General features: G+C 43.6%; 1 protein-coding gene across 1 annotated transcript in view; it reads left to right on the forward strand.

Moving 5' to 3' along the window:
* Positions 1-18,581, forward strand: part of exoc4 (exocyst complex component 4) — a 153,465-nt gene that overhangs the window by 1,200 nt on the left and 133,684 nt on the right. Inside the window, exons 2-7 of the mRNA XM_080022593.1 lie at positions 1,921-2,110; positions 2,998-3,192; positions 8,305-8,498; positions 11,058-11,167; positions 13,853-13,944; positions 16,961-17,115. Coding sequence (XP_079878719.1) covers positions 1,921-2,110; positions 2,998-3,192; positions 8,305-8,498; positions 11,058-11,167; positions 13,853-13,944; positions 16,961-17,115 — 936 coding nt within the window. The remainder of the gene's footprint in view (positions 1-1,920; positions 2,111-2,997; positions 3,193-8,304; positions 8,499-11,057; positions 11,168-13,852; positions 13,945-16,960; positions 17,116-18,581) is intronic.

Raw genomic sequence — 18,581 nt, forward strand, 5'->3', positions numbered from 1 at the left:
ATGCTTGTTTCATTGTTCAGTGACAAATGAGAATTGTTCCTCAATGTGGGGATGTAAGTGTTCTGGGGGGACGCATCTATTCCTTTTAGTATGATAAGTAGAGAGCATAATAGGCTAGCCAGACAGTGTTGTTGTGTTGAATTTAGTGGAATGTGTAAGTAGGATTAGGAATAATTTGCATTGAAATGATTCAGCCTGGAAAATACAAATCTCTCTACCCTGAACACTTGGTCCACCACCCTATCTATTCATTTATAACACTCATATGCATTATTTATACATATTTATTATTATTTTTTGCTTTTTGTATTTCAGAATGCCATTAGCAAAGAGAGGTCTTTTATACAGTGTGCAGGATGTGTCGCCATCCAAAATAGAGCCATTTTAGCTCCCTTCTCTTCGAGGCCCCCTCTCGCAAAGCCCACTTTATTTTGATTATCCAACTTCTGGCAGTGTGCCGAGGGGCCTACTGTCAGTAAACTTCCACCGATTCCACCGTATCGGTCCACCAAAATTTGTTTCTTCACAAATTAGAGGCCAGAAATCCAGTTGCTGAATCTTGACTCGTTAGTTCTACAAGGCCTCATTTAAAAGTTAGTTGCGACTTTCACTGCGGTGTCCAGACAGAGCTTGGATCACCGCGGAATACGGTGGGGCTTCTTTGTTTCATTCAATTAGGGAAACGTCGTAAAATTACCTAACATAACCTAACATGGACACACAAAGCAAATACTTACATTTCCCTCGTCTGCAGTTTGGTCACCGACAGTTCGTATTAATTCCTCTTTCTTTTAAAATACCTGTGCGGGTCTGTTCTAGTTTGTTCCAACTCCCGTTGCCGTTCTCCGGGCTTGTGGGAGACATGGACACAGCTCCGGGACTCTGGAGCTCGGGTGTGGTGTGGGGATGGTGTGGTTCGAGCAGCCACACCTGTCCTGGGTCTAGGTTATTGGGCCCAGGATTACGGTGGCTGTATACCTGTTGCTCGTTGATTGGTCTAACCAGCAACAGGTAAAACCTCCATCCCCACACACACATAGGAGAGGAGTCCTTGTCATGACATGCTTTCCATCTGATCTGGGCTTGTTCAACCTCGCCCACCCGCTACAATAAAGCTGATATGTTTATACTCCATCGTTTGTCTCTGTGTCAGAGGGCCCTGAAAACGCCACCTTGCAGGCTAAACTGCCACAGCGGGGATTTTTTGTTTTCTGTAAAGGTTGGAAAATAATTACATCTACAATAAAACCACACAGTTTTATTGGTTTTGTTTGGAGAAACGTACAGCAGATCGGATGGAGCAGATCACCATATAAAGAGGTCTGTGACGAGGTGACGTCAGTTCGTGCAGAGAGTAGAAAAAACCTTTGAAAACCGAGCGGTGGGATATCTGAGTGTTTTGCTCACATCGATTTACTTTGTCATTAGTGTACCTCATTATGACACTTTGGCCACGTCTAAAATGAACATCCGACGTTATAAGACTATATTATAGTAGGTCCTCTTTTAAAATATCTTAGTCTTAAATTTTGAACAGGCATGCACTGGTATCCCTAATTTGACAAAATAATTGTCCCCTTCAACTTAATAACTGATTGCACTTCACACCACACAACACTTCCTTTAATATGATATCAGTCTTTCACATTGCTGTGGAGGAATTTTAAGTCGCTCGTCTTTACAGAAGTGATTTAATTCAGACACAATGATGGCTGATGAGATGTGTTATCAAATAGCCAGACATCAGTCTAGCTGCCTTTGGTACATTATACATATGCATTTATTTTTCTCTCGGTTTCCAGTTTTCTGGTGAATTGAGTTCCCTTTTTTCATTTTCACAATAAAATGTCCCATTGTCTTCTATATTTGGTCTATTTCTCTCCATCATCCCTCTCGTCACCACCACATGTTTCTATCCAGGACCCTGTCCAGCAGTGATGATGTGCAGGATCGGGAGACGGAGAAGGGTCGCCTGGAGGAAGCGTTTGAAAAGTGTGACCGGGACCTGGACGAGCAGATTGTGCAGCATTATGCTGAGCTCACCACGGCCATCAGGACCTACCAGAGCATCACCGAGCGCATCACCAGCTCTCGCAACAAAATCAAACAGGTGAGGGCGGACGATGACGGATACACACACGTCTACCGTATATTTGCATGACTGGATGATAAATGCTTTCAATACTTTGTAATGGAATTCTGGCCCATAAATACAGCTTTTGCACATGGATTTCAACTACAAACCTTTTCTCGCACAAACCGATTAAACAGGCTGTTAATTCGTTTCAGATTAATTTAAAAGATTAATGAATTAATCAAAGATTAAAAACAAAAAACTCTACTACACAATACTAATTCTGCCAAATTTTAGATGTACATCTGACATTTTTGTGTATTGGAGCTGTAAAAATGTAAAACAATATATAAATGAGCCATTTTCAAAACAATTAACAATGCACAAGCTTTTGTGGTTATTAAAAAGCCTTTTATTTAGTTGGTTTACCGATCCGTTTCGGTCTACATACCTTAAACGTGTGCATTTGGTCTGAAGTGATTAAGTTCATTCATTCAGATTTATACAGAGAGGAAACAAGGATAATCGGAGGACCAGGGAGTTATTAATTTACTTATTAATATACAGTTAATTACAATAGTATATGAAGTATACATTTCCACTGCTTATAGAGCTCCTTTATTCCTCTCAGTCACATTAATTCTGACGTCCTGCTTCAGCTAAGCCAGAATCAAAAGCAGCATTGCTAAGACGTCACTCGCCCATTTGTATCACACAAGAACTTCTTCAGAGGGAAAGTTTTTCAATCATTCGGGAACCAACACTCTTGTTTTCACCACCCCAGGTTCAGTGTTGGGCTCCTTTTTTATTATATGAAGTACTACCGGTAGTGGAATTAATGGCTTCCACGAAAGTAGAATTGGCATGTGGGCAGTGTTTATAGGGGACTGAATCTCACCTTTACATACCCCCCCCCTCCCCAGGTGAAGGAGAACCTGCTGTCTTGCAAGATGCTGCTGCACTGCAAGAGAGACGAACTGCGGAAGCTGTGGATCGAGGGCATCGAGCACAAACACGTCCTCCAGTTGCTTGACGAAATAGAGAGCATCAAACAGGTTCCGCAAAGGCTGGAGGTCTTCATGGCCAGCAAACACTACCTCCATGCCACTGATATGCTGGTGAGTGGTCTAGCACCCATAAACAGCATAATTGTAAAGCGCTTTGTGTCCCTTGGATTAGAAAGAGCGATATATCAAAATGCAGTCCATTTACCAAAAATCATAATTTTTGGCATACTGTATATGGCTCTAATATCTAAAAAGGGTTATATGTTAATAATGAAACTCCAATGACCCCTTACTAACACTGTTCAGTCAAAGTAATAGATGGAATCAGCACTTGGGGATTCAGAGTTGGTATTTGTACTGAACATGTGCTGAATCCTTTTTCAGTATTTAAAAACTGCACTGATAGTGGGGGTTGAAAGGTATCAGGTTGGGTATCAGATCTCTCCAGACAGAAAATGTCACTTTTTGCGTTGAATCAAACGCCTCTGCGTAATCCTCCATAAAGCAAATAAGAGGTGAAGAGATTTTGCGGGATACATTATTGATGTGTGCAGACCGGCACTTTTTGCACCGGTCAGATGCATCAGCACCCAATTTTTCTGGTGCTCATCTCAGCAGGCACAGTTCCCGCTGCCTCTCATCTCTTGAAACTATCCCCCCTCTTTTTTTTTTTTTCCTTCCCCCCCCCCCCCCCCCCAAAGCCTTCGGCTATCCACCGGGCGCCACTTCTTCCCTTTTTTTCCCCACCTTCAAGCGAACTTCATCAAAGTGTGTGTGTGAGCGTTTGAATATGTGTGTACACCCGTTTCTTTTGATGTGTGTTAGGACTGCGCTCAGTGGGGGGGGGGTGTCTAGAGGGTGGTACCCAGGCCTACAACCGGGCTCTGTGAGTCCTTCCTTCTTTCTCGGTGTTTAGTGACATCAGTTTAGCAGAACAGGGTTGTCTGAGGAGGAAGAGAACCGAGGGTTGGATTTGCACTCAATCTGACAAAGCATGCGTTTACATTTTTCATCTGATTACTACGAATTTCCGATGCCACAACCACATGCTGCTGTCGCAGAGTGCGGCAAGCTAGTGCTGTTGAAACTGGGCTTAAAATGACATATTTAAGTTGCGTTTGTAAAATAATGGCGAAATTAATGTTAACCTTCGGTGTCACCATGGTCATTATCGATAAATCTCTCTCTGGAGATGGCGATGGTAGCAACGTTCTTAATGCTCTCAAGGTTCTCAAGGTTGAGAAACTATTAAAACCGCCATAAAAACACTTGACACTCACGGACAAATGCAGTTTCTAGAGTACATGGCGACTAACTTGGGCCACTCTTTCTTTCTTTCTTTCTTTCTTTCTTTCTTTCTTTCTTTCTTGACAGTAGCAGTAGCTCAAGAATGAGATACTGTTAAAACATATCATATATAACATATACTGTTGTCTACAGTACGTAACAACTAACTCTGGCCACTCAGGAGTTTTCCGTTCTCCTTCACAGCCATCCGCAAGGTCTATCACTCAAACTACCCCTCCCTCTTATTCTCTACCGCCCTCTCTCTCTCCCTCTCTACCCATCTCTCCATCTGCTGCGACTCCTCTGAGAGCTCCTGATGTGTTTATTTTCCTCGTGCTGTCACTCATTACACCGCTCATCTGTCAGATTAACGTCTCCCGCGCTTGCGCATGCTCCCTCCCTCTCTCTGTCTCGCTCTCTTCCTTCACATGCTCCCTCCCTCCCTCTCTCTGTCCCGCTCTCCTCCTTCACACGCTGCCATCCTCCATCCCCGTCTCCTCCTTCACACACTTCCTCCCTCCGTCCCTCTCTCCTCCTTCGTACATTCCCTCCCTCTGTTCCCCTCTCCTCCTTCACACGCTCCCTCCATCCGTCCCTCTCTCCTCCTTCACACGCTCCCTCCCTCCACCTTGATCTCCTTCACACGCTCCCTCCTTCCACCCTGATCTCCTCCTTCACACGCTCCCTCCCTTCGTCCCGCTCTCCTCCTTCACACATTCCCTCCATCCTGCTCTCTGTACCTGCTGTCTCCAATTTGTCTCTGCCCTCTCTCCATCAAGAAGCTGTTCCTTCCACCTTTCTTTTTTATCTTTCTCTTTCCCCTTTATCTCTGTAGCTCTTCTTTCCATCTGTCTGTCTGTCTGTCTGTCTGTCTGTCTGTCTGTGCTTCGTCTCCCTGGTCGACAATTAAAATTCAGTGTGTTCTCTCTCCTGTTGAATGGCAGCTTTACAAGCCCCCCTGTGGGTTGGTTAGTTGAAGGAGGAAAGTAAAAAGATCTCCCTACCTCTCCTCCCCTACTTTCACTCTCCTCCCCCGAACTATCTCTCCCTCCATTCTCGCGTTCCAATAATGCCATGAGACAGACAGACAGACACACACACACACACACACACACACACACACACACACACACACACACACACACACACACACACACACACACACACACACACACACACACACACACACACACACACACACACACACACACACACCTTGTGACAGTCCTTGTAGCTAACTGTGCTCCAGAGAGGGCAGTGATAAGCTGTCATTATACACAAAACTCTCCTCTCCCTGGTCTGCATCTCCCTCACCCCTCATTGCTCTGTCCATTCCCCCCGTCTTCCTCCATTCCTCCCTTCCTAGAGTGTTCCCCTCTCTCTCCTGGCGCCCGGTGAGGGGCTTCATATTCTTGATTAGGCTGACAAGCCGGGCCCCTAATGATGTTAACCAGCTTTCCTCTGCCATTCCAGTGCAGCAATAATGAGACTCAGACACACACACCCACGTTCTGAATGATTTACTCCATTACAATCTCACACATTTAATCAAACCCGCACACCGCCACAGCTTACCGTGTCCTGGCAACACATTGAATCTTGCTTCTTTTTCCGTCTGTCGGTCGCTCTTGCTCGTCACGTCCATCTCGCTGTCTCTCTAACACATACAAACAGGTCCATGCAGGCGTGCAAAGTTATTCTATTATGCTGGTGGGGGCTGATCATTCACTGCATTAGCACATCTCACCACTAATATGCCTCTCATTTGCATCAACACACACTTGACCCCTTGCCCGTCTGGCACCCCTCCCTCCCACCTCCGCACCGCTAACTCCCCCCTGCTGCCTGCTGTCTGCTCCCTCCCTATCGGCTGCATTCAGCCCTGCACACACGTCCTCCAGAGCCCTGTCATCTAGCCATTAGCAGCCAGGAATAGTAAAATCTACATGTGATCACACACACACACACACACACACACACACACACACACACACACACACACACACACACACACACATTCACATGCTCATGGATAGCCACAGGCACGCATTAATTTAGCACTGTGAAGATTTATTAAATACAAACATGCCACAACCGCTGGCGTCGCTAATAAAGCCTCAGACACGTGCAGATGGAGGAGATAAGCAGATGAAGACTGGCTCGGCGGATTTGGCAGGTTGTCTATGTGTATTCTGGTCGCTGCGGTGACATTAATTTTCAGCCGCCCCCCCATCCGACAATTCCACACACCTTTCTCTCTGTTGTCGGTGTAATACAGTCCATGAATCTCCTGAATCCTCTTAGCATCAGTTTCTTTTCAGTATATTTTGTGAAGATGTAAATCACATTGCAGACTAAAAACAAGTAACATTTTTTGTGGTACTGACAATTGTTGGTGTTGTAACAGGATATTAATACTTTTGTTTCTTTCAATCTATTTTTACATGAATGCACCAGAGGAGCTTAAAGAGAGCGAGAGAAGAGGAAACTAAAAAAACAAAACAGTCCCATATAAACTTGTCTGTATTTGGTCTGAATTTGATCCGTAACTGCCTGTTCCAGGACAGTTACGGAGTGGCAGGAATTCACAAGGTGTCTATTGTGTTTACTCTTTTGTCTCTTTAATTTTTTAATTTTAAAATTTCAAAAGCGATTATTTGAGCAGAGTGGGCTATTTAAGTTTATGAACAATACCTCTCTGCAGGTTGGGAGCGGACAGATTGGGCTTGGCAAAAGCGTGGCGAACATAAAGACCTTGAGCAGGCACTAGGGTAATTTCGCTGCCATCACCGTAGCATTTCCATTAGATGCTGCTTAAATGTTGGCTAGTGCCGGGGAATTTTCCAGTTGAACAGGCTGAAGAGCACTAGCCACAGGCTAGCAGGCTGGTAAAATTCTGTTCCCAATTAAAGTCCACTGTCCAAAACAGTTGTGCACATGTTTGCTGTGGGGTGTCAGTCTGGCCCTCTGAGCAGATGCATTTTGTATATTTGTGTTACATCCACTTATGCAATTTTTGGCTGGTTGTGTTGCCCCGAGAATAAAAAAAGGGGGAAAAAATAAAAATAAAAAAATCCAGATTGTTGTTTTCAACAAAAATATTTTGTTATTGTTATCTGAAATTCCAGGAACTCATTAAGGTCTTTAAAGGTCGTAATTTGAAGACAGGCCATTTCGTCTCAGCGTAAGCATTCTAGGTTTGAATTTTGTGGTGTCGGCCTATATTGGTGTGGGAAGTTCCATGACTGACTATTGTTGAGTTCTTAGTATGGAAAGGAAACGTGAAACCGTTCATGGCGGTTTTGTCAATTTGCTAAGTTGTGTAGAGGATTTTTTTTTTCAATTTGACTTCTAATTGCACTTTTAGACTTACTTTAAACTTAAAGTCTGTCCAAAATGTGGTACCAGCTAGCAAAACCTCTAAATGTGCAGTGTTTGCCTGTTGGTATTGTCAGTTTCTGTCATTCTGCTTATTATGATTCTTCAGCTAGCGCCCCAGTCACACCAGAAATTGACTGAGATTATTTTGTGTGTCCTTGCAAAGTACACAGCACTGTTTCCAAAGCTTTACGGTTAGCTAGTGTGAATCTATTAACAGTAAAATACAAATTAAGGAAACATAATTACACCATCTGCCGCTGCCTCATGATGCATTGCAAACCATACCTCATCTCTTTTGTGAAGCAATTCAAGATTCTGGCGGAGCAAAATTGTAGAAATAGTTATGTTTGACAGGAAAATGATCACTTACCCCATTTTTGGGCGGAACAGCCCCATCGCAGGTCAACAGTGCCAACGCAGTTTTTCTTTTGGTCAGTACCACCAATTGGGGAATCAACAGATCACGACAATTGAACTTGAAACCGCGAAAGGTCGCTGTAATAAATTGTGGTGTGACCAGGACCCATCTCCGCTTCTTCCGCCCTCCCCATGCAGGTATCTGCAGTGGAGTCCCTGGAGGGCCACCTGCTGCAGGTGGAGGGGCTTGGCGACCTGCGCCTGGAGCTGCACAGCAAGAAGCTCAACATTCATCTGGTGCTGATCGACGAGCTGCACAGACACCTCTACATCAAGTCCACAAGTCGCCTGGGTCACAAGAACAAGGACAAGAACGCCGCTCGCCCACCGGGGTAAGGGACAGTTAGAGCTGGTCTATGTATCAGATTTCAAGGCGTACTACTGTAGCTTTTACAACACCACCACATGAGTGTCTGGTTCCTAAATGTTAGGAATTGGAGAAATATTACAAAGACCCAACGAGGAAAATGCAAAGTGAATAGGTTCTTTTGAGAAATAACGAAGAAGACATTTTTATAGGAATGCTAGTCTTATTTGAAAATCCAAATACCATCTAAATTCAAATATCACGGCTTAACATACAGTGAGGAAAAATAAAATTTTCTTATTTTCCACTGTATCTGTATGTCAATGCCCAGCTCGAGGAACAGTCATGGGGGCACATGTGCATTTGTTAACATTTCATCATACTCCGCGGGTTTCTTGGCACCACCTTTTTTTTTTTTTTTAAATGTGTTCAAATCTGGGGGCAAAACGCAGGCGGCAGTATTGTATTGCAGAAGAAGAAGTTTCGGTGAGAGGCATGACGAGGACTTGGTGTGCGGTAAAACTGCTGTAATGGCAAAGGCGACGGTTGGAAAAATGTTTAACATCCCAAGAGCGAAAATGAGACCTGTCTGTTTCATCATGTCAGAAAAAGGCACAAAGCGGGGCTGGGTAATTTCATTAAGGCTTTCGGAGAGACTATACAAATGTTCAAAGCAAAACTTCAGAGAAAGTTGTTTTATTGTTTATGCAGCATTTGTAAATGCTGAAAACGTCCATAAATCATATCATGAGGACGTTGTCCAGATCTGTTTTCTGGTTTTCCGCCCCCTTTGCTACACACACACATATCCTTGATTGTAAATGGTAAAACCCATCTATCAGAACATATATCATACCAGGGACCTGGCCTGGTCCTTAAAGAGGTTCCAAATTATTAATGGTAAAATTTCACCAATATTTAATTCTCTAGATGTAGCTCAGGAGGTAGAGCTGGTCGTCTAGTAATCTAAAGGTTGCTGGTTCGATCCCAGGCTCCTCCTGCTAGCATGCTGTAGTGTCCTTGAGCAAGACACTTAACCCCTCATTGCTCCTGATGGCTGCATCCGTCGGTGTTTGAATAATTGTAAGTCGCTTTGGATAAAAGCGTCTGCTAAATGACGAAATGTAAATGTAATGTTATCACCGGAAATATTGTATAGACAGGTGTCGGGATGTTTATTATTAACCGTTAACCAACAATATGAATTTTGAACGATTAATACTATCAGTTAAACAAAAAATATTGGTGTGCGTGTGTGTTCACATATGTGTACGTATATATTCACGCACAGGGAGCAGTGCCCTAATATTTTCATATTGTTTGATAACGGTGAATGATCGGTTAATGAGGGTCGGCTATCGGTCAGAAAAAAATGAAAATAAAAAATCTATATTAGCGTCCCTAGACAGGTGTGGAAGTTTGGACTAAATCTGAACTAACAATAAAAACCTTGCACTCCCAGAGACAAAATCGTATCCAACCCAAGGCGTGTGGCCCGAGGCGTATGAAATTGAAGCGCCTCAATATGACTGAATCACTGATATACAGCACCGGAATGGGGAAAAACAAATATAACTGAAACTACTTCAGTATACTTGTAAATCACATTATAACCCCCAGTTCCCCTCATCATTTTGATTTCCGGCTCTAAACGATGAGACGAGCGAACAAGGCTGAACGTTGTTTAATGTATTGAAGCATTCAACCTTCATTCAGGCTGCCAATTGGGCGAGGTGTGCAATTAGAGAGAGGACAGGCGGGGGCATTAACGACCGCCATCGTTGTCAGACAGATACCTCGCACTTAACTCGTGACCCCGGGCGGCGGTGGGGCGGCCAGCCATCAGGACCGATCCTCATATTTACCTCAATGCCCTTTGCGCCGGGGCAACAAGTTAATTGCTTGCTTCCAGGGTGCCGTCGTAAAATATATCCAGACGCTTCAGGTCGCGGGCCTTAATTGTGTTGTTTTTTTTTTCTTACTGTATTGAGTTTGAGGCGTGGGGACTCTCTTCCAATCAGTCACTGTATGGAGTGTGTGTGTGTGTGTGTGTGTGTGTGTGCGTGTTCTTTGTGCAGTGATCACGGCGGCGGTGCCTGGGAGTGAGGTACAGTGATTTATTACCGGAGGTCAGAGAATGGCAGGTCTTGGCCTCCCTGTATTCGGTGGACACTAACAACAAGCCGGCCTCCATACGCCCCGCTCACTTAGTGAGCCCCCTGTTTTGCTGCCCAGCTTGTACAGGCCCGGGTCGCTTCCACTCGCCTCCCTGCTCAGGGCTTGATAAATGGCTCATTGGGAAGCAAAGCCATTTCCAAGAGATGCTGCGTGTTTTGGCTATAAGGGCAGATCGGTGTTGTTAGAGGAGGTGTGGTTCCTGGGAACATTTCCTCGTGGTTGGGATGTTGTGTTGGTGCATACAAAATGTTAATGTGCCCCCAAAATGGGACAGAGTCGGTTCTAGATTTCCTTGTCATTTTTAGCCTGTGCCTCAATGTTGTTCCATGATGCATAATGCTTCTGCTATTATTTTGTTATTTGTGGACAATTCTGATTTCTACATCTGGCTCTTCCTCCCCTCCAGCTCCGCGTCCAAAGACATGTCCCCCATGCCCGTGCTGGATGTCAGCGGTCTGTCCACCCCACGCAAGCTCATGGACTCCTCCCAGTTCAGCACCCCTGGAGCTGGCAGTGGTAGGGTCCTGAAACATTGTTAAAAAGGAGGGGAACGAGGGAAAATGAAGTTGACGACTTGCAACAAACAAAGACAACGCTGAGAATACCAAATAGGCCACAAAATGGTTCATAACGAGCTATGGTGCTAAAGGAGCAAAACAAACATTGCATGCGTGACATTTGAATAAAAATACAGACGGAACGGCCATTGTGATGGATGCCTGGATTTGTCTTGTATATAGAACTTTACTTGTTTTTTCTATTTTTTATACTGAACTCATTTCCATCATTTTTGGCCTGCTCTTGCTATTACATCTATTAGCATATCCACACACACACACACACACACATACACATTCACATGCACTATTTTTATACTTGCTTGCATAAACAGAAAATGCTGATTATACAAACACTTGTTCAAAATTATCATTGACAGATTTTCCTTACAGAATCACACACACACACACACACACACTTCCATCTGTAAAACATACATTACGACCTCGTTAAACTATAATCACACCACCTAATGCGCCAATCACGCTGTCACCTCTGTCCGTACAATTACTCAGCATGCAACTCTGTCATTGCTTCCGGTGGAGGGCATTCATTATTCTCTGTTGGTAGTTCTCATGGCGACTGATCAAGCATATGTAAGTTCATTTATGGACGTACTCAGTGTTGGCGGCTGTGTGTCGGCAGCGCGGCACCTTGCAGTTCGTGCACCGGGGGAAGAGGGAACACGTATGCCAGACGCTGGTAATAGTGGTCTCAGAAGGAGCCCTGCAAAGTTGGAATTCCCTTTGTGGTTTTACTGCGTCGCGTTTGTTTGTTTTAGTAATCAAGTCCTTGCTCGCGCCCTTTGACATTCTCAGATCCTTTTTTTTTTTTTTTTTTTTTGGATCAGCAAAAGAAAAAAAAGGGAGACAAATATAACTTTAGTTTCTGTTTATCCTGTAAAACACTGAAAGTAAGGTACCTTTGCCCATGGTCTTAAATGAAAACATTTCAGATGTCCGATGTTTAAATAAAATGTAAACATGGTAGTGAATGAAGAAATTTGATTCGATCCGCCCCCAGCAGCTGAATTTAATTCCAATAAGTAAGCAGTATCATGTTCCCTTTCTCCCGTTTTTATCGAACTAAATTTCATTCATGAAAATTTGTTCAGAATTAAGCGAGTTACAGTCGATTTTTTTCATGTATTTCGATGTATTTGTTTACCGGCGGATGTTGACCGCTCCAATATGGTGGACGGACGGAGGCATGGTGGCGACATACAGCAGCAGCCAGTTCATTCACCACATGTCGTAAAGTAGCAGCAACAAAGCGGGACGTACCCTAAACCAATCATTGCGCTTCAGAGTAAAACACAGCACGCATCTCCCTTGTCAACTGTGTTTTACTACGGTGCTTAAATTTTGCAATTGATCTGCGGTTTACATGCGAGCCGGACCGTGGGGGGCGATCTATACGGGTAATCTACGTTCCGTTACACCCCTACAAGAAACAGAAAACCATCACACGGATGGCAGGTGTTCTACTAATTGCTCGTTTTCCTTCTAATTATGCGATGTGGTACATTTAGCATTACACTTAATGCTGCACTTTGGTCTCCATTTCTTGATCATTTAACCGTTTTGCTGTCCACATCTTTTATGGAATGCTATGGATTCATTGCGTATTGTTTCCAAAATACTTGCGCCTTGGACGTGCTTTGTTTCTGCCTTTGTTGGATGATCTTACGCACCTTTCCTCTTTCTCTTTTCACCCTTGTTAGTTTGTCTTTTGGAGAAAAAAAAATACAGCTGTGCACCGCCCTCCCAAAACACCCGGTTCCCCCGCCAGCCACTAATCTGTGGACCCCCCCCCCCCCCCACACACACACACACACACCCAACCCATATTCACACAGAAACAAATAACCAAGGAGGAATCTATGCACAATTCCACACTAATCTAGATAACGCATCCTCTTAATTCACCCCCCGAGTTCAGTCAGTGCTAAAGCACCCTGCATTATGCCACAAACCATCGGCAATTAGCTGCTGCCGAGCTCTAAGTGCCTATACACTGCCATGCTAGCAATGACGGTCACGTGTGCCGCAGCCGGCTTCCATCATTGGCATCGCTTGCCATTTTGTCTAATGGCCTTGGAGCACCTCATTTGTAGCTGGTAATTGTTATAATTATTACACAAACTATAGTTAGAATGTTTTGGGAAAAAAAAGGGAAAATGCACCCAAAGTCCATTAACTTGCCATAAACATTAACTCTGTTAACGCGCTCTGATGGGGAATTGGGAGGCCCCATCTGATGGAGATTGGAGCATCACTTGATGCTGCCACTCTCAATTTAGCTGCTAATGTGGCTATGTCTAATGGGGAGAGAGGGGCACAGGTGTGTGTGTGTGTGTGTGTGTGTGTGTGTGTGTGTGTGTGTGTGTGTGTGTGTGTGTGTGTGTGTGTGTGTGTGTGTGTGTGTGTGTGTGTGTGTGTGTGTGTGTGTGTGTGTGTGTGTGTGTGGGAGAAAGCAGTTAGAGCCTCGATTTTTTCTGTTTGGACTTTGCTTTCATAATCAAATGTGTTTTTGTTGGGTTCCTAGTATATTATAATAGAAATGGCAGAAGCCTGTAATCTTGCATTTTTTTACATATCGACATCTACATCTTTTAAAATGTTTGTGTGTGTCTTCCCTCAGTGCAACAGGAGGGGCGTGAGCCCAACCAGGCAGAGCTGCCCGAGGTGGATCCTGAAGAGAACAGTGCTGAGTTCATGGGCATCCTTATTAAAGTACGTATGAAAAACACTCGACACACAACATTCTCTCTCACAGACGTACACGCAGACACACCACTTACTGCACAGAGACGTGCAGGATTAGTCGGCTGGTTTTGTCCTACATTTAGGTTCACTAATAAGCTATAGTCTTAAAAAAGTATTTGAACATTTTAAATCGTTATTTGTGAAGTCATATGGCTCCCGCAGAAATGCCTCTTCATTTGCTGTAATAACATTTTTGTAAGATGGTAGAAAAATAGCAAGGATTAAAATGATCCATATTTTGGGGTTAACATGGCAGGAGGCAGCTTTATGGGTGGTGACTTATATGCATGCCATTTTCACCACCACTCCTACCTTTGGACCTTCTGTGCAGTCGCCTGCATGCAGACGTCTGCTGAAAACCCTGTCAATACCTCTTTATGTGAGTCGAACCGAGTGTATTATTGTGAATGGAAAGAGCACTCCATCAGTTATTACCATTTATTTCACAATTGTTTACATGTGTTCTCTGAGTCTTTGGCTCATTTTCTCAAAACTCTAAACACAAAACCACGAACATAAAATGCAAAACTCTACAGATCTCTGGCAAAAACAAACACTGCATTCGATCTCTTTCCAAAATGTTTTTTTTTTTTTTTTTTTTCTCCAATCAAAATGACACACACACGCCACCATATGAATGCATCGTTCTACCAACCAACAACATACTGATATGCTCAACACAAAACAGGTTTATGCCTTTTGCAATACAGTAACAAAAACATTTTTATTGACAGTATATCCAAAATGCAGTATTTTAAACACAGAATACTTGTGTTTTGTATGTAACACTTTACATACCCAACAGGAGGAAACCAGGGAAAACATTCAATATGATAAAGAAGTTTCTGTAAAAAAAAAAAGTGGCGAGTTTTTTCGAACTCTGAACACAATTACAAAAACAAATGCAAAATGTAAGGGAAAAAATAAATTGTGCTGCCTCCTGCCTCCTATTTTGGTCTGGCCCAAGCACCTCATCTACTGTACATCACAAGAGATAGAATCGTCTGGAGGGATGGACCCAGACACCGAAAGCTCCCACATAAGCTCCACCAAATGCATCCTCCGTTGCCTGGAGAAGAGGCATGCGTGCGAGGGGATGGCGGTCGTACACCGTCCATCGCCATCCCGAAAAAAAAACAAAAAAACTCTTCAATTGGGATAAGGAATGGGGGATATGGTGGGAGGCATAGAACAATAAAATGTGCGTGGTCGACGAAGCAGCTGCAGACCAGAGGTGGAAACTCTCGTCGTCCCAGGTGACAACAACCTGTGTCGCTCTGGTCCATCCCTCTGCTCGGCTGGAATGAGGACGCGGCATGTAGCATGTCCAGGAATGTGGCGAGAAGGGCGGTGTTGTAGGGACCAAGTTTGGCATGGTGATGGAGGACACCTTGCTGGCTTACGGCGGCACACATGGTGATATTCCCTCCAAGCTGTCCAGGGACATTCACAAAGGCACGGTGGCCAACAATGTTTTCCGTTCCCGCCATCTTCTTTGGGCTTGGTTAAAGCCAGCCTCGCAAATGAAAATACAAAATGTACAGAGTTGCAGCGGCATCCAGCTCCAAGACTCTCTGAAACAGGCGAGACTTTATGAGAATTAGTCCTAGAGCAGTCAATATGGTGAAGCACAATTCACTGGATTACAGTACTACTGTAACGTGTCTATACAGTGCTGATATGATGGTAAGATCACAGTATAATACTGACTTGCACATATTCATAGCGCTGTTCTTTAACCCTCTCTTAAGTTTTGCTAATATGGCATTCTGTGGACCTGTTTCATCCGTATTCGGCGTTGTTGTGTTTTCTGCAATTTTCTGGTTCTGGATTTCTCGTAGTCTTATGATATTGTTTGCCGCCGCTGTGTTCACACTAGCAGTCTCATGTTTTGGTGTAAACAGCCGATGTCTTCCACCATAGCCTGATTGTCTCTCAAATCTGCGGAAGATTCAAAAATATGATGTGATTGGCTAAAATGAATTAATTATTTCCCCAATATGAAATTAATTATTTCCCCAATATGAAATGACATAACTGTAACATTGGCCAACAATCACTGAGTAACATAGGCAGTATGCAGTATACTACAGTATACATACATGACCTCTCTGCTAACTCCTTGGTAACTGAACTCTCTGCCCAGCCTCCCTCAAACTCAATCCGTGGTTGAGCACGTGGTCGACCAATGTGGCCCTGATCTCATCTCAGACAACTGTCCTTCCTCATCCTCATCCTCCTCCTCCTCCTCTTCCTCTCACGCCTTCACCTCTAGCTCTTGCTTCATCATCGACCTCCATTCACCTCCAAAACAGGAGAGCTCATCCGTGGCCTTATTTTACTGTATAGTGCAACTAGTGTTTACATCTGTGAGGAGTGGGTGTTGCCAATTGGTAAATAAAGGTATTGTGATTTGCATTGCTTTCCAAAGGAACACAATTTTGAATGGTGTGCGTAATGTAGAGAACTGTGTGTAGTGTTTTGCAAAAACGCGACACACTTGCTTTAAGGATTTCGTATGTGAGTTTCAGGTTTCAGTGATTGCGTTTCAAGTTCTAATTTTAGTATGTAAACAATTGTGGAAAAACGAATTGAGAAAATCTGCGACGCTAAACATGGCGGCACTAACGGTGTAACATGTGGTTTCCAAAAATTGCCCGATCCCTAAATCTTTGGTGTTCTTATTGTGGAGAAAGGCCACTATCGCTATCTGACATCAATATCGTAATGTCATTCACCAAGAAAAAAGAATAATTATCTCTGATAACAGTACACTTTTTAAAAAAACCATCCCATGGTAATTTAATCCCAGCTTTAGGAACAAATTTACTGTCTTGGAGCGTTAGAAAGAACAGACTTCCCCCAAAGTGACTTCGATAGAAATTATTACCAACCGCAACCACAGCCATGTCCCACGGCGTTCTCATGCACACCAAATGCTTGTGATCACACCTCCCACCTCTCCCACTGGGATTCCTTTCAGGCTCTCGCCAAACTGAAGAAGGTCCCAGAGACGATCGAGGCTATTATGGAGAGGCTGGAGCCGGAGCTGAAGCAGATTGTGAAGCGGTCCACCACGCAGATAGCAGACCACGCCTACCAGAGAGGGGAGACCCTGGCACAGGAGAGCCAGCCCAGGTAGAGTGGGGGCACATAGGTCAGGGTGGAAAGGTTTTTTTTGGTGGAAGCAACACCGTTGTCTTTCACAGCGTGGAGAAATCCCCGCTGCTTGGAGCGAGTGAAGTCAAGAGAACAATTGCTGAGAGGGAAGAGGAGCGGCCTATTTAGACTTAGTCTAAGAATTAGTCTAAGAGTTTTTCAAATACTAGGCTTTAAAAAATAATTCAGAGGTCTTTATTTTGAATTGATGAGGTCAAGTAATTATTCGCTTTATTCTAATACCTAATCGGTTACCTTGCGGTTTGTCTCTGGCTGTTCTAATTACGGTTCATAGAATAATTTTGTTCATTACCGACTCCTATTTCTAATACTTACCTCTGCAATTGACCAAATATATATATATATATAGTATTATTGAATAAAAGATAGTTTGTTCAAAAATGTCTCCTAAATCTTGTTAAAATTGTATGAAATGTAGCTCTGATACCTGCATACAGTCCGTTAGAAGAGCTACTGAACTGTGGAGATGAGAAGTATGTCTTGGTAAGAAACAAACCAGCCACTGTCTTAAACTACTTTTGGCTCAGTGCAAACAAAAAAACAAAAAAACAAACAAACAAAAAAAAAAAGTATGATGCTTCGTTATCTGCTTTAATCATTTTTTCCGGCGTTTTTGTTTCACCCTTAACAAAGCAGCCCCTTGTTTTCCACGCATCGCTCCGCACCCAAGTGCTCCTGTGAGAGTTGCCCGCCTTCCATCCCGTCTGCTTTTCATATTATCCCCCCCCAGGATCAATTGCAGCAATTTCTCCTCTCTTAGTCATAATTCCCTCGTTGGGGGAAACCGAGACAATCTCAAAACTGGGGACACGGCGCTCACCCTCACCCACAAGTTGTTTGTGTCATTTGGCCTGGCAGCTCAGAGTGCAGTAACCCATCACGGAATAAAGGATGCTGCAGAGACATAATGACACCACTTAAGAAAAGCACTTCCCTCTTACATGATATGAGAATGTTTATGTCCCCCCCCCCCAAGTCGGCCATTGTCTCTCATTGGGGCTCATTCAACAGCGGTGCGTATGTAAATATCTGTGCTTAAACCCTGCATATCAACGTTTAAACCAGAAATTTTGGGATTCATCAATACGTTCTAGTTGAATTAATTCTTACCGTACGAGCACATTAGGAACTGCCTCAAACCACTCGTTCACACAAATCACAAGAGTCCAGTGAAAATGATATCACTGATCTGTAACTGAATTTTGCCATACTAGTAACAGAATAAGTCAAAATGTGTAAATATTCAATATTATTGAATAAAATTACAAAACAATATTTGCTGCTAACAACGACCTATTTATACACGATAGTTTTCTTCATTGATTATCATGTTTGTTTGTTTTTTCATGTTGGCCTATCAGCTCCCACAAAATTCTAGGATCGTCAATTAATGCCGTAGTACATACAATTGCTTAATTCGTATC

Source organism: Zeus faber (assembly GCF_960531495.2).
Source record: "Zeus faber genome assembly, chromosome: 21".
Classification (NCBI taxonomy): domain Eukaryota; kingdom Metazoa; phylum Chordata; class Actinopteri; order Zeiformes; family Zeidae; genus Zeus; species Zeus faber.